Consider the following 12,500-nt stretch of genomic DNA (forward strand, 5'->3'; position numbering starts at 1 on the left):
AAAAAAGTGTGTTCATGTTCCATGACACACTAAAATGAATAGCAATCTGCTCATATAACCTTAATAACATCAGTAAAAGACTTGCCCGGTTTCTTTCTTTTACATCTCTTATACACTCTTCAACTCCTCTTAATCTCTTTCCCAGCATTGCTCAAGACTACTGCATCATTTGATTGTCTATGAGCTTAACAGACTTCTTCTCATTGCGGAGAACTTGCATAATTTGTAGCCATTCAACTTACTCCTCCCCTCTGGAGTCTGGTGATCTTCGTGCATCCTGCTTGGCACATAGGCTATTTTTACTTGCCAGTCAACCATTCTAGTTTCTTTCATCTGATGGCTGTGTGTAGTCATCAACATTGTTGCATCTCTTTTGTCCTGCCATCAATAAGTCATCGTGTTATCAGTATGAGATACCTGCACTTCATTAGTATCCAGGGCTCTTGTGAATGATAGCATATGTTTTCTGTTTCCTTTCACTGTCCCACATATGCTTTTCTTGTTTACCTTGATGAAATCATAGAGAAGGGCTGGTGTATCAATTATCTGTGAATAGGGTATGCCCCTTAGATATGGTTTCTTCATATTCTTTACAATTTCACCAGTGTCCTAACATGCTACATGTATTATCAGTAATTTGCTTTCCTGTATACACAAGAATGTCTAGCATTATTCAAGTTTCACAATCACACATCACAAATACAGTGGACCCTTGGGTAACGCCTTTAATCCGTTCCAGAGAGCTAGCCTTTAGCTGAAGTAATTTTCCCCATAAGAAATAATGGAAATCCAATTAATCCGTTTCAGAGAGCCAAAAGTATTAACAAAAAAATATTTTTTTTAAAGATTAAATAGTATAAATATAAATACAGAAAACAATGACAAATAAATATAAAGCACTAATAAAATGGATAAATGAACATTTAACATCACACTTAGCTTTACTGACTTGACTTCTTGGTGTAGGGTAGACACGTATTTACTTTCATACTTACACTTCTATATTTACACTTACCTTGGAGATGTTAGTTAAATTAGTTAGTTTGATGGAAGAGATGCTGGCAGAGGTTTAGAGTGGTGGAAGATACATAGCAGGCTGGCGTATGTTCAGCGGCCCGACACACATACAGCAACATTGGAGAGTTAATTTCGTGTCTTTTTTCTATCACTTACTTAACTTACTTGCTACACTGTTAATTCTACATTTTATCACTGGCTGGCACTATAGCCTTTATCGATACCTGCTGCTTTAATATCGTACATATTGCAGAATCACTGAACCACTGCAGAAGGCACGTTCTCCCTGCTCTCTTCCTCCTCCACTTTGGTACTTTGCTATGAGTTTTTTCTTGAATTTTATTGTGTTTCTTTCCTTCTTTATCACAGGGCTGGCACTAGAAACTTTCTTTGGGCACAAGGTGGCTTATTTAGAGTTACAAGCACTAAAAACAATGGAATAATACAAAATGTATCACAAGTACGCTTGGAATCGTCCTCCCTGGCATGTAAACAATGGCACACTACCTTGTACATGGGCTCAGGCCGTGCAGACATGTTCAGGACGAATGTCCTTAACTGAGTTTTTCATCGTTGACTGAGCCAATATTTTTATACAAAAATGCATCGGTATCCGATTTTATCACTATCCTAATGCATCATTACCCGAGGGTCCACCGTATTTGTAAAAATAATAAAAGTCACCGTGGGCGCTAAGAGGGTTAGTGATAACAGCCAACCAAAAAGAAAATTGGTTGGGAAAAAATTTTCCTGTACTCAAACAGCCTTCTGGAACCAATTAAGTTTGAGTTCTGAGGTTTCACTGTACTCTGAATTTGCTTCAGGTACATATCACTTCTTGTATTTCGTAGAGTGAATAATCTCTCTGGGGGACTACTTTTATCAGAGAAATGCATCATGTGCAGCAAAATCAGAACGCTATCAATTGGCACGATTTCACTGAAAGCTGGTGTTGCTAAAAGTCTTCTTGCCCTCCAATACTTCGATATATTATTCTTATGGGTTTGTGGCATCAGCATTAGTGTTGGAAACAAATGGGTACATCTCTGCAGCAGTTGTATTCTTCCATTGTTGAAGCCTTGATTTTGGTGAAACATGAGAGTTGGCCACCATATATTTGCAATAGTTATATGTTTGAGTAGCAGTAATGTTCATCAGTGTGTCATCAAAATATAAACAGAAGTAATCAAATTCAGTGGAATCATTTGTCATAGGACAGTTTGGTTGAATTTCACTATTACTGTCATCAGACTGTGAAACATTTGACACAAATGAAGTATTTCCCCGCCAGTACCATACCCTGTCGGTCTGTTATTATATAATACATGTATCTGCCATTGGTGTCATGGCTCAGTGTTGCCACTGATGGTGGTGGTGTCTCGGCTGGTGTTGTCAGTGGTGTTGTCATGGGTGGTAGTGTTGTCACTTGTGTTCTTGTTGACACGACTAGTGCTTTTATCACCGCTGTTGGTGCTATCACAGCTGGTGTTGGTGCTGCATGTCATTTTTTTATACCAATGAAAGCACCATCACTGTCACAATCATTCACACTATCTTCTGCAACAGTATCATGCTCTCATAGAACAATGAAACAGCATATGAGTGAGAGCCAGACGTAGTGTGATGCCGCATCAGTTTTTTTTGTTGCATGGGACATTATACTGCGTCACTATCACCGGAATTAGCACTGTCCTCCTCATGCATATCTTCCTTCCACTGTCTTTGCCCAAATCACTATCCAAATCAGGTAAAAAGCCATCAGCATTTACTAAGTGGCAAGACCAGAGGTGGAAAGCACTACTGTATCTTGCCTCTTCAAGGGGGGGCTCCTTGGCGTGATGAAGAGGCTCTTGGTCTGAGGAATTAGACCTGTCGGTCTCCTTCCTCAGACCGAACCTAATTACCCCCCAATCCCCCCTTCCCTATCCCATCCTCCCCTTTTCCCTTTCCTCCTCCCCCTCCCCACCCCTCCCTTTTGCCCTTCCTCTTTTTGGCCTTTGGGATTTTTCCCACAGGCGCGCTAGTTTCTAGGTAGGGGAAAGGGTACTGGGGTCCATCCCATTCCGTTGAGGTTCTTGGCGGTGGCGTAGTTTGCTGTGGAATCTGGATCACCTGGGGATGTCCCGATCCCTCTCTGGTATCCCGGAGAGTGGCTTTGGATGTCTTTCGGGCGACGGATGTATCTCTGGAAGCCACCTTTCGGATTCTGGGGGTGGTGGCCGAAGGAGGTATGTTTTGTGGCGGATATCCGGCCGCCCTCTCTTTTGTCCACCGAGGTAGCTCGGCAGATGTGAGGTTGCTATCCCGGATTGCTGGTTTACTGGCATGATAGGTAGGGTATGGCACGGGTTCCATGCTGCATCTACGCTACTTGCGGTGCTGAGGTCCTCTTGGGCACAGAGGGAGAGTTCTGGCCCTTTCATTCCTCCTAGGAACTATCCCTCCCCAGTCCCCCCTTTTTTTTATTCTTTTTTTATTTTTCTTTTCTTTTCTTTTTTTTTCTTAAAAACAAAAATAAAGAAATAACCTAACCATGGAGAACCCAATCCATGAACCTGCTACCCCCGAGCCCCTTCTTGATACCGCACCCCGTTCTGACCCCGCCTCGTCTTTGGACCACTCTTTGGACACTCCTCATGCCTCTGTACCTCTTGCCGGTGCTGTTTCCTCACCCGCTTCAGGTACTGAGGTCTCGACTGACTCCTTTGATTTATCTGATCTCCGCTCTCCTTTGACTATGCTTCCGGCCTCTCCCTCTACAGTGCGGCAATTTTCGAATCGCTGGCCCGTTCCATGTCGGACCAACTCTGGTCCCACGCCTAAACGTCAACGACAATTACCTGCTGATGATACTTCTCCACCTTCTCGTTCTTCTCAGAAAAGATCGACACGTCCTGCACTCCCTTTCCATGCTCAGTTTCAGACTGCACAATGGACTAAATTCTTCACTTTACGACCGACTTCCTCTACCGCCTATCTTTCCAACCACAGTATTGGCAAGGCACTCCTACGCCATGTTAGTAAAGATATTTCTTTTCATGCTCTTAAGAGCGGTACGCGCATCATCACTGTACAGAATGCTACCTAAGCTCATGATCTTTGTCTTCTTTCCCATATAGATGCTGTTCCTGTCACTATTGAAAAACATCATTCCCTCAATTCTTGTAGTGGTACCATCATTCTGCCCCATACCATAGTTCAACAGAATTTGCAGACATGTTGCAATGACATTCTTGAACAGCTGGAACTCCAAGATCTCCCAATCCTCAAGGTAGACACTTATGTTCTTCCTGCCCACGGGCGGAGTCAATACCCTAGCAATGTGGCTCGTTTAACTTTTGACAGCCGTGAACTCCCATCCTCGGTTTATGTAGCAGGACATCGGTTACAAGTTCGAAAGGTGATCCCTACACAGCAACAGTGTAGAAATTGCTGGCGATTTGGCCATCCAGCGAAATATTGTAGATCCATAGCCAAATGCCCAGTCTGTGGTGCCGATGACCATTCTAATACGTCCTGCAATCGACCTCCCTCTTGCCTTAATTGTCATGAGGCTCACCCTTCGTACTCTCGCCGTTGCCAAGTCTACTTAAATGAGCGGGAAATCCGTTACCTCAAAGAAGCAGAAAGTCTCCATTATGCCATGGCAGTTTCTCATCTCCGCCTCCAAGGGAGACTACCTCGTGTTTCTTATTCCCGTGTTTCAAAACGTCCCCCCACTTCTGGGGTCCCATCTTCTGCAGCCTCCTCTGTGGTTATCTCTCCCATAGTCACTCCTGTATCTAATTCTTTTGCTGTCCTAGGCTCAGACGTCCCTACTTCAACGCCTCGGTCTGTTCTCGCTTCTTCGTGTTCTCCCTCACAAACCTCAGTATCGACGAGACCTCGTACGACACCTCCTCCCAATCGTCCCTCTACTTCTCAGAAGTCAAAAAAAGGTCCTTTAACCCCTCCTTCCCTTCTTCCACCTCCTCATTTTACCTTCCCTGTCTCTGTACCGGGTTCTTCCCCTCTCACTAGCTCTGTAACAAGTGTAGAGGTTCACCCTCCTCCTCGTACTATACCTACCTCTCCTGTTCCCTCACAAGTTTCTTCCTCTTCTGCCACCTCCCAGGTTTCTGCCTCTTCTGTCCCCTTCCACGCTTCTTCTCCAGTTCCCTCCACCCTTTGGCCCCCCCCCCTACCTTGGTACATTCCATTACAGTTCCAATCTTTACTCATCCTCCCCCTACCATCTCCAATATTGTCTCCCATACGACATCTCTGAATTCCGAAACACTTGAAGCAATCTCTGAATATATTGCAGAGACCAAACCATCAATGGACACTGATCCACCCTCTGTTCCTTTTCTCTCCTCTCCTCCATCTGCGCAACTCCTTTCTTCACAGCGCACCGTTCCTTCACTGCTTGAGCGTTTTCCGCTGCCTCTGCATGTGGACTTTTCTAACCCCTCTAGTCCGTAGGAACCCTTACCTGTGGATTTCAAGTATCTTTATCATTGCCAATCATGGCCTATTTACAGTGGAATATACGCGGCCTCGGGTAATCGGGGTGAGCTTCAGATGTTACTCTCCCAGTTTTCCCCTGTTGGTGTTTGCTTACAGGAACCAAAATTACACTCTGCTGTTATCTCTCCCATCCCAGGCTATAATTTATTGTATTCTTCAGATCCTTTTCCTGATGGGACCTTTAATGAAAGTGCCCTTCTTCTACGCACTGATATTCCGTACCATCAGCTATTTGTTCATACTTCGCTGCATTACACAGCAGCCCGTATCCACTTGCATAGGTGGTATACACTATGTTCTTTATATCTCTCTCCTTCTCGGGCATTATCTATTCCAGATATTGCCTTTCTTGTTTTGTCATTACCACCACCGATTGTTACTTGGCGATTTTAATGCCCATCATTTCCTCTGGGGGGGTCTCACTGTGATTCCCGTGGCATTCAGTTAGAGGCTTTTCTTGCCACCCACCCCCTCCATGTTTTAAATACAGGTACTCACACCCATTTTGATCCTCGGACTCACACTCTTGCATCGATCTCTGTCTGCTCTTCCTCCGCCGCATTAGACTTCACCTGGTCTGTTCTCCCGGATTTACATGACAGCGATCATTTCCCAATCATTCTTACTTCCCCTTCATATTCACCCTCCTTCGCCTACATTCCACCCTCATTTTATCGAAACTTGATTATGGTAACCAGATCTATTCAGCGGCATCTTCTGCTACTCTCTCTAGCTTTAACCCCATTCTTCAGCAAGGATTACGTTTATGCCTCGGTGCTTTTCTCTTTTCCCCTGTTGAGAGCCTCTATGCAGAAGCGAACCTTCCATCCTTATCCGATCACCGTGATGCCCATTGCCTTCGCTACTATGTACGCTCTTATGATCTCCGCAATCCTTCCATTTATAAAATGGTCACTGATATTTGTAGACATTCTTTATTTGTTTGCCGCCCCTGTTTACTCCGTCCCTTCTCTCTTCGCCTTCATTCGCTCTTGTCTTCTCTTCAATTACCACCTTTCTATGTTCATGTAGCATCTCACTTTTCCCTACCCCCCTGGGAAGTTCCAGCTGTTCGAGTCTGTTCTTTCTCTCTCCCTTGCTTGAAAGCCCAACTGTCTACGGTCGCTTCACACTCTCTTTTTCTTGACCACTTCCACTCTCATTAATAAATAACAAAAATGCACAATACCGTGACTGGAACGATACACAAATAACCCGCACATAAAAGAGAGAAGCTTACGACGACGTTTCGGTCCGACTTGGACCATTAACAAAGTCACACTTTGTTAATGGTCCAAGTCGGACCGAAACGTCGTCGTAAGCTTCTCTCTTTTATGTGTGGGTTATTTGTGTACCACTCTCATTCTCATGCCATTGCTGTGTACACAGATGGCTCTAAGTCTTCTGACGGCATAGGATTCGCAGCAGTGTTTCCGGACAGCGTCGTACGAGGGCATTTACTATCTTCGGCTAGTATTTTTACTACTGAATTGTATGCCATCCTTGCAGCACTTACCCGTATTGCATCTATGCCTGTGTCATCATTTGTGGTTGTCTCAGACTCCCTTAGTGCTTAACAGGCTATACAGAAATTTGATACACCTCACTCCTTAGTCCTCCGTATCCAACTTTGGCTACGCCGCATCTTTACCAAGCATAAAGATATTGTTTTTTGTTGGGTCCCTGGTCATGTTGACGTACAGGGCAATGAACAGGCAGACACTGCTGCGCGGTCAGCAGTACATGAACTACCAGTTTCATATAGAGGTATTCCATTTACGGACTATTTTGCTGCAATATCTTCCCACCTTCACACCTGTTGGCAACAACGTTGGTCTACTATGCTCAGTAACAAACTTCAAACCATTAAACCGAGTATAGGTTACTGGCCGTCTTCTCATCACCAGTGTTGAGGTTGGGAGACTACTCTCTCCCGTCTTCGCATTGGCCATACTCGTCTTACTCATGGATATCTCATGGAGAGGCGCCCTGCTCCTCTCTGTGAGAATTGCCAAGCTCCGTTATCAGTCAGCCACATTCTGTTGGACTGCCCACTTTATCAACGAGCACGCAGAATTTACCTCCGTCGTCGTCTTCGCTCCGCTGCTCTCTCTTTACCTTCTCTTCTCGCTGATGGACCCACCTTTCATCCGGACTCTCTCATTGACTTTTGACAACAACTGACTGACTTCACAAATTCTGATACCTTAAGCCCTTTCTACCTCAATCTCTTGCTACCCTCTACCCCCGTACTATCCCCTGCTTCGCTGTTTTCTGTAACCTACTGATCATCCCTCCTCCCTTCTGCCGCCCAATACCCTTGCTTCCTTCCCTACCCTGCAGTACTGTATAGCCCTTGTGGCTTAGCGCTTCTTTTTGATTATAATAATAATACTGTATCTTGGAGTGAATTAGCAGTTCCTTCATTCTTGGTCCTACCATCACTGCTATCATCGTCAAAACCAGAAAAATGATACTTTATTATCCTCAATGCCACTGGTGTCAGAATTGAGCAGAATTACCAGTATTTCACTGCGAGAAAGGTTGGAGTGTCAGCCAGCAATGGTGATTCTATGTTTACTGTACGATATTACCCTCAGTGCATACCTACGCAGCCTGGATTTTTTTTTCCTAGGAGGCACAAGGTAGCTAGGGATCCAAACAGTAGAGCTGAGGCCTTAAATGGAAGTGCACTTGCTAACTCTTCACTCTCTGCCTCTTTTTTCACTACAGTTACTACTTTCTTATTGCTACCTCCCTCTGTCACTGTTGTACTATACTACTACATTATTCCTTTCTCCTGTTCTACCTTAACCATCTCCTGTCCCCCTCCCATATAGGTAGTAGGCTGGTACACAACAGGGAGGTACTACCGTACTGCCAGGTCACTGTAAAACAGAGGCCTGTATTTATACAATTACTACAATATTGCAGTAGTCTGCATAACAGTAAATCTTCTATTTTTTGTTTGAATAAAAATTCAAAATAGAAAGCAAGAGTAATATCAGAGGGGCCTGGGGATGTGGCTGATGAACATAGAAAATGTTTTTTTAGAGCCAGGAATGTCTGTATTGTTCATTCTGGACCCTATTTTGAAATTGGCATATTTTTTAATTTTCGTGAAATTGGCGAAATTGCAAATTTCTGACCATGTTATTGGGTAGTTGAAATTGGTAAATGGGGAGTGTCTTGTACTCAGTCGATAGAAAAAGTGGACTTCTAAAGAAATAACTATGAGTTTGGTTGACTGGAACAATGGAATTAGCCGAAAATAGGGCTCAAATTAGGCAAAATCGCCGATTCGTAAATATTGCTGAGGTCGCTATATTCGCGAGAGCATATTTCCGTAAGGTTTCAATCAAATTTCGTTCTTTTGGTGTCATTACCATCAGGAAAAATTCTCTGTCATTTCATAAGAATTTTTTTTTTTTTTTTTTTTTCCAAAACTTTTCAACACCAGGAGACACCCCTGGATTTGGGGTTGCGACAGTCAAAGGGTTAAACTCGTTAGTGGAGGTTCCACTGTTCAAGAGTAAGCATATGACGTCACCATCCAATACATGTCCAACCGGCCGGTCTGTTACAGTCACAGATGGGTTGACATTATTGATAAAATTATTACAATGCAGTAGACTACATAACAGTAAATCTTCTATTTTTTGTGCAAATAAATATTCAAAATGAAAAGCAAGAGTAATATAAGAGGGGCCTGGAGATGGGATTAATGAATGGAGAAAATGTTATTTTAGTGCCAGGAATGTCTGCATTGTTTATTCTGAACCCTATTTTGAAATTGGTATCTTCTGAAATTTGTGTGAAATTGGCCAAATTACCAATTTCCGACCACTTTATTGGGTAGTTGCAATAGATGAATGGGCAGTTTCTTGTACTCAGTCAACAGAATTGAAGGAATACTAACAAAATAGTTGTGAGTTTGGTAGTCTGGAACAATGGAATGGGCCAAAAATAGGGAGTGAAGTTGGTGAAATCGTCGATGCGTAAATATCACCGTTGGGTTGAGTGTATTCTAACCTAACCACTCTGTAATCCAGCAAAATCACTACTCCAGCACCCTGCAGTCCCGATGATGCTGGATTAGTGATGGCCAACCTGTATATATATATTTATTTATGTATTTATTTTTATATTATTTATTCATTTACTCTAGTTCCCTTCTCTTTTCACTTCACTGTGCGACTAGTTAATGGTCCAAGTTGGACCAAAACCTCATCATAAGTTTGTCTCCTATGTGTGGGTTATTTGTGTATTGCTCCAGTCATGTTATTGTACCATTTTATTCTTTATATCATGAAGCTCCTCTATAGAGTGTAATTTTTTTCATGTAAACACATTTCATAAAGTACATCAAAAATTCTAATAGTATGGGAAAAAGGTTTTATTTTTACATGCTGTTCCTTTTTGGATGTACTTTTTCAATTGCATTTGCCAAAAATTGCACTTTATGGAAAAGCTTTGTAAGAGAGCTTACTCTTTTGATATCACATTGATGTATTTTTTGTAAAGAGAGGATTTGGTGGTAAAGGATGGCCAAGTGTTTTCAAGCAATATAATCTTTTGCAGCAATGTGACCACACTCACGACCAACGGGGGGCTGACTGCCCTTCCTCCTCCACCCAAAACTGCACCAACCCTTACCATCCCACCAAAATACCCTAGCCAACAGCAGATTCCTTCCCTTACATTAACAACTGCACCTCCTGTTGCTTCTGTAACATCCCCAACATCACCTGCTCCTCCATCTCAGACTCCTGCCTCAGCACAGCCCCCCACGCCGTCCAAAATGAGTCCAGGCAGTGTCATTAAGAATTTCTTCAAGTGCGTACGCCTACCAATCATGAGAATGACTACTATTTTATTTACTTTACTGATTATATATGATTGTTCACTAACTGGCATGATGTTTGTTTGATATGCCTATATAACCCAGTTGCTTTAACAGAGATTTACGACAAATAAACATGTTTTGGCAAGAGATTAGAATAGAGCTGTTTGTTTCCCAAGAGCATGTTTTTTTTTTTTTCTAATTTTCAATGTTAACCCCTAAACTGTCCAAACATAGATCTACGTTTGCTCGCATAGCACTCTGAATGAAGATCTATGGCTTTTTTTTTTTACATTTGAAAGCATGTAAAATAAAACGTGGATCTACGTTTGGAGTGCTATGTGAGTGAACATAGATCTACGTTTGGACAGTTTAAGGGCTAACAGCATATGTTCTTGCTAATGATTTTTTATTTAGAAACATACATACATACATACATACATACATACATACATACATACATACATACATACATACATACATACATACAAATGTACTGAGGTATTATAGAGATGTCGTGTTTCAAGGCAATGTGTGGTGTAAATATTATTCAGAGAATTGGTAGTTTGTAGATTTAGGAGGAGGTGCAGAGTTATTAAAAGCATTGTCCAGAGGGCTGAAGACAGGTTGTTGAGGGGTTTGGTCATTCAGAGAGGATGGAGAAAAATAGGATGACTTCGAGTGTATATAAATCTGTAGTGGAGAGTAGGAGGGGTAGGGGTCGTCCTAGGAAAGGATTGAGGGAGGGGGTAAAGGAGGTTTTGTGTTCAAGGGGCTTGGACATAAAGCAGGCATATGTGAGCATGTTAGATAAGAGTGGGTGTAGACAAATGGCTTTTGAAACCTGATAAACTGTTGGAGTATGAGCAAAGTAATATTTTGTGAAGGGATTCAGAGAAACCAGTTAGCCAGACTTGAGCCCTGGAGGTAGGATGTACAATGCCTGCACTTAAAGGAGAGGTTTGGTATATTTGCTGTTTGGAGCAACATCTGACCTGTTATATCTGCATGCCTCTGCAAAGACAGTTATTGTGTGAATGGTGGTGAATGTGTTGAATGATGGTGAAAGTGTTTTCTTTCTTGGGACACACACACACACACACACACACACACACACACACACACACACACACACACACACACACACACACACACACACACACACACACACACACACACACACACACACATACACATACACATACATACATATGTTAGGCCCATACTGGAGTATGCAGCACCAGTCTGGAACCCACACCTGGTTAAGCACGTCAAGAAGTTAGAGAAAGTACAAAGGTTTGCAACAAGGCTAGTCCCAGAGCTCAAGGGAATGTCGTACGAGGAAAGGTTAAGGGAAATCGGACTGACGACACTGGAGGACAGAAGGGTCAGGGAAGACGTGATAACGACATACAAGATACTGCGGGGAATAGACAAGGTGGACAGAGATAGGATGTTCCAGAGAGGGGACACAGGGACAAGGGGTCACAACTGGAAGCTGAAGACTCAGACGAGTCACAGGGACGTTAGGAAGTATTTCTTCAGTCATAGAGTTGTCAGGAAGTGGAATAGCCTAGCAAGTGAAGTAGTGGAGGCAGGAACCATACATAGTTTTAAGAAGAGGTATGACAAAGCTCAGGAAGCAGAGAGAGAGAGGATCCAGTAGCGATCAGTGAAGAGGCGGGGCCAGGAGCTGAGTCTCGACCCCTGCAACCACAATTAGGTGAGTACACACACACACACACACACACACACACACACACACACACACACACACACACACACACACACACACACACACACACACACACACACACACACACACACACACATGCACGTACACGCACACACATATATGCATACATATATATTGGGAAGTACAATGCCTGCACTCTAATGGAGGGGTTTGGGATATTGGCAGTTTGGAGAGATATATTGTGTATTTTTATATGTATATACTTCTAAACTGTTGTACATATTCTGGGCACCTCTACAAAAACAGTGATTATGTGTGAGTGAGGTGAAAGTGTTGAATGATGATGAAAGTATTTTCTTTTTGGGGATTTTCTTTCTCTTTGAGTCACCCTGCCTCGGTGGGAGACTGCCGACTTGTTGAAAATTATATATATAA

At 42.9% G+C, this 12,500-nt stretch overlaps 1 protein-coding gene across 11 annotated transcripts in view; it reads left to right on the forward strand.

Annotated features, from left to right (window-relative positions):
• The window catches only part of Mbs (Myosin binding subunit), a 582,822-nt gene that overhangs the window by 328,540 nt on the left and 241,782 nt on the right, over nucleotides 1-12,500 (forward strand). For 8 of the 11 annotated variants that reach the window (XM_070094697.1, XM_070094699.1, XM_070094698.1 and 5 more), the window contains one exon: nucleotides 10,108-10,362. The exons of the other annotated variants lie outside the window; for them this stretch is intronic. In XM_070094697.1, the coding sequence (XP_069950798.1) occupies nucleotides 10,108-10,362 (255 nt within the window). The remainder of the gene's footprint in view (nucleotides 1-10,107; nucleotides 10,363-12,500) is intronic. 11 annotated transcript variants of the gene reach the window in all.

Source organism: Cherax quadricarinatus, chromosome 47 (genome assembly GCF_038502225.1).
Source record: "Cherax quadricarinatus isolate ZL_2023a chromosome 47, ASM3850222v1, whole genome shotgun sequence".
Classification (NCBI taxonomy): domain Eukaryota; kingdom Metazoa; phylum Arthropoda; class Malacostraca; order Decapoda; family Parastacidae; genus Cherax; species Cherax quadricarinatus.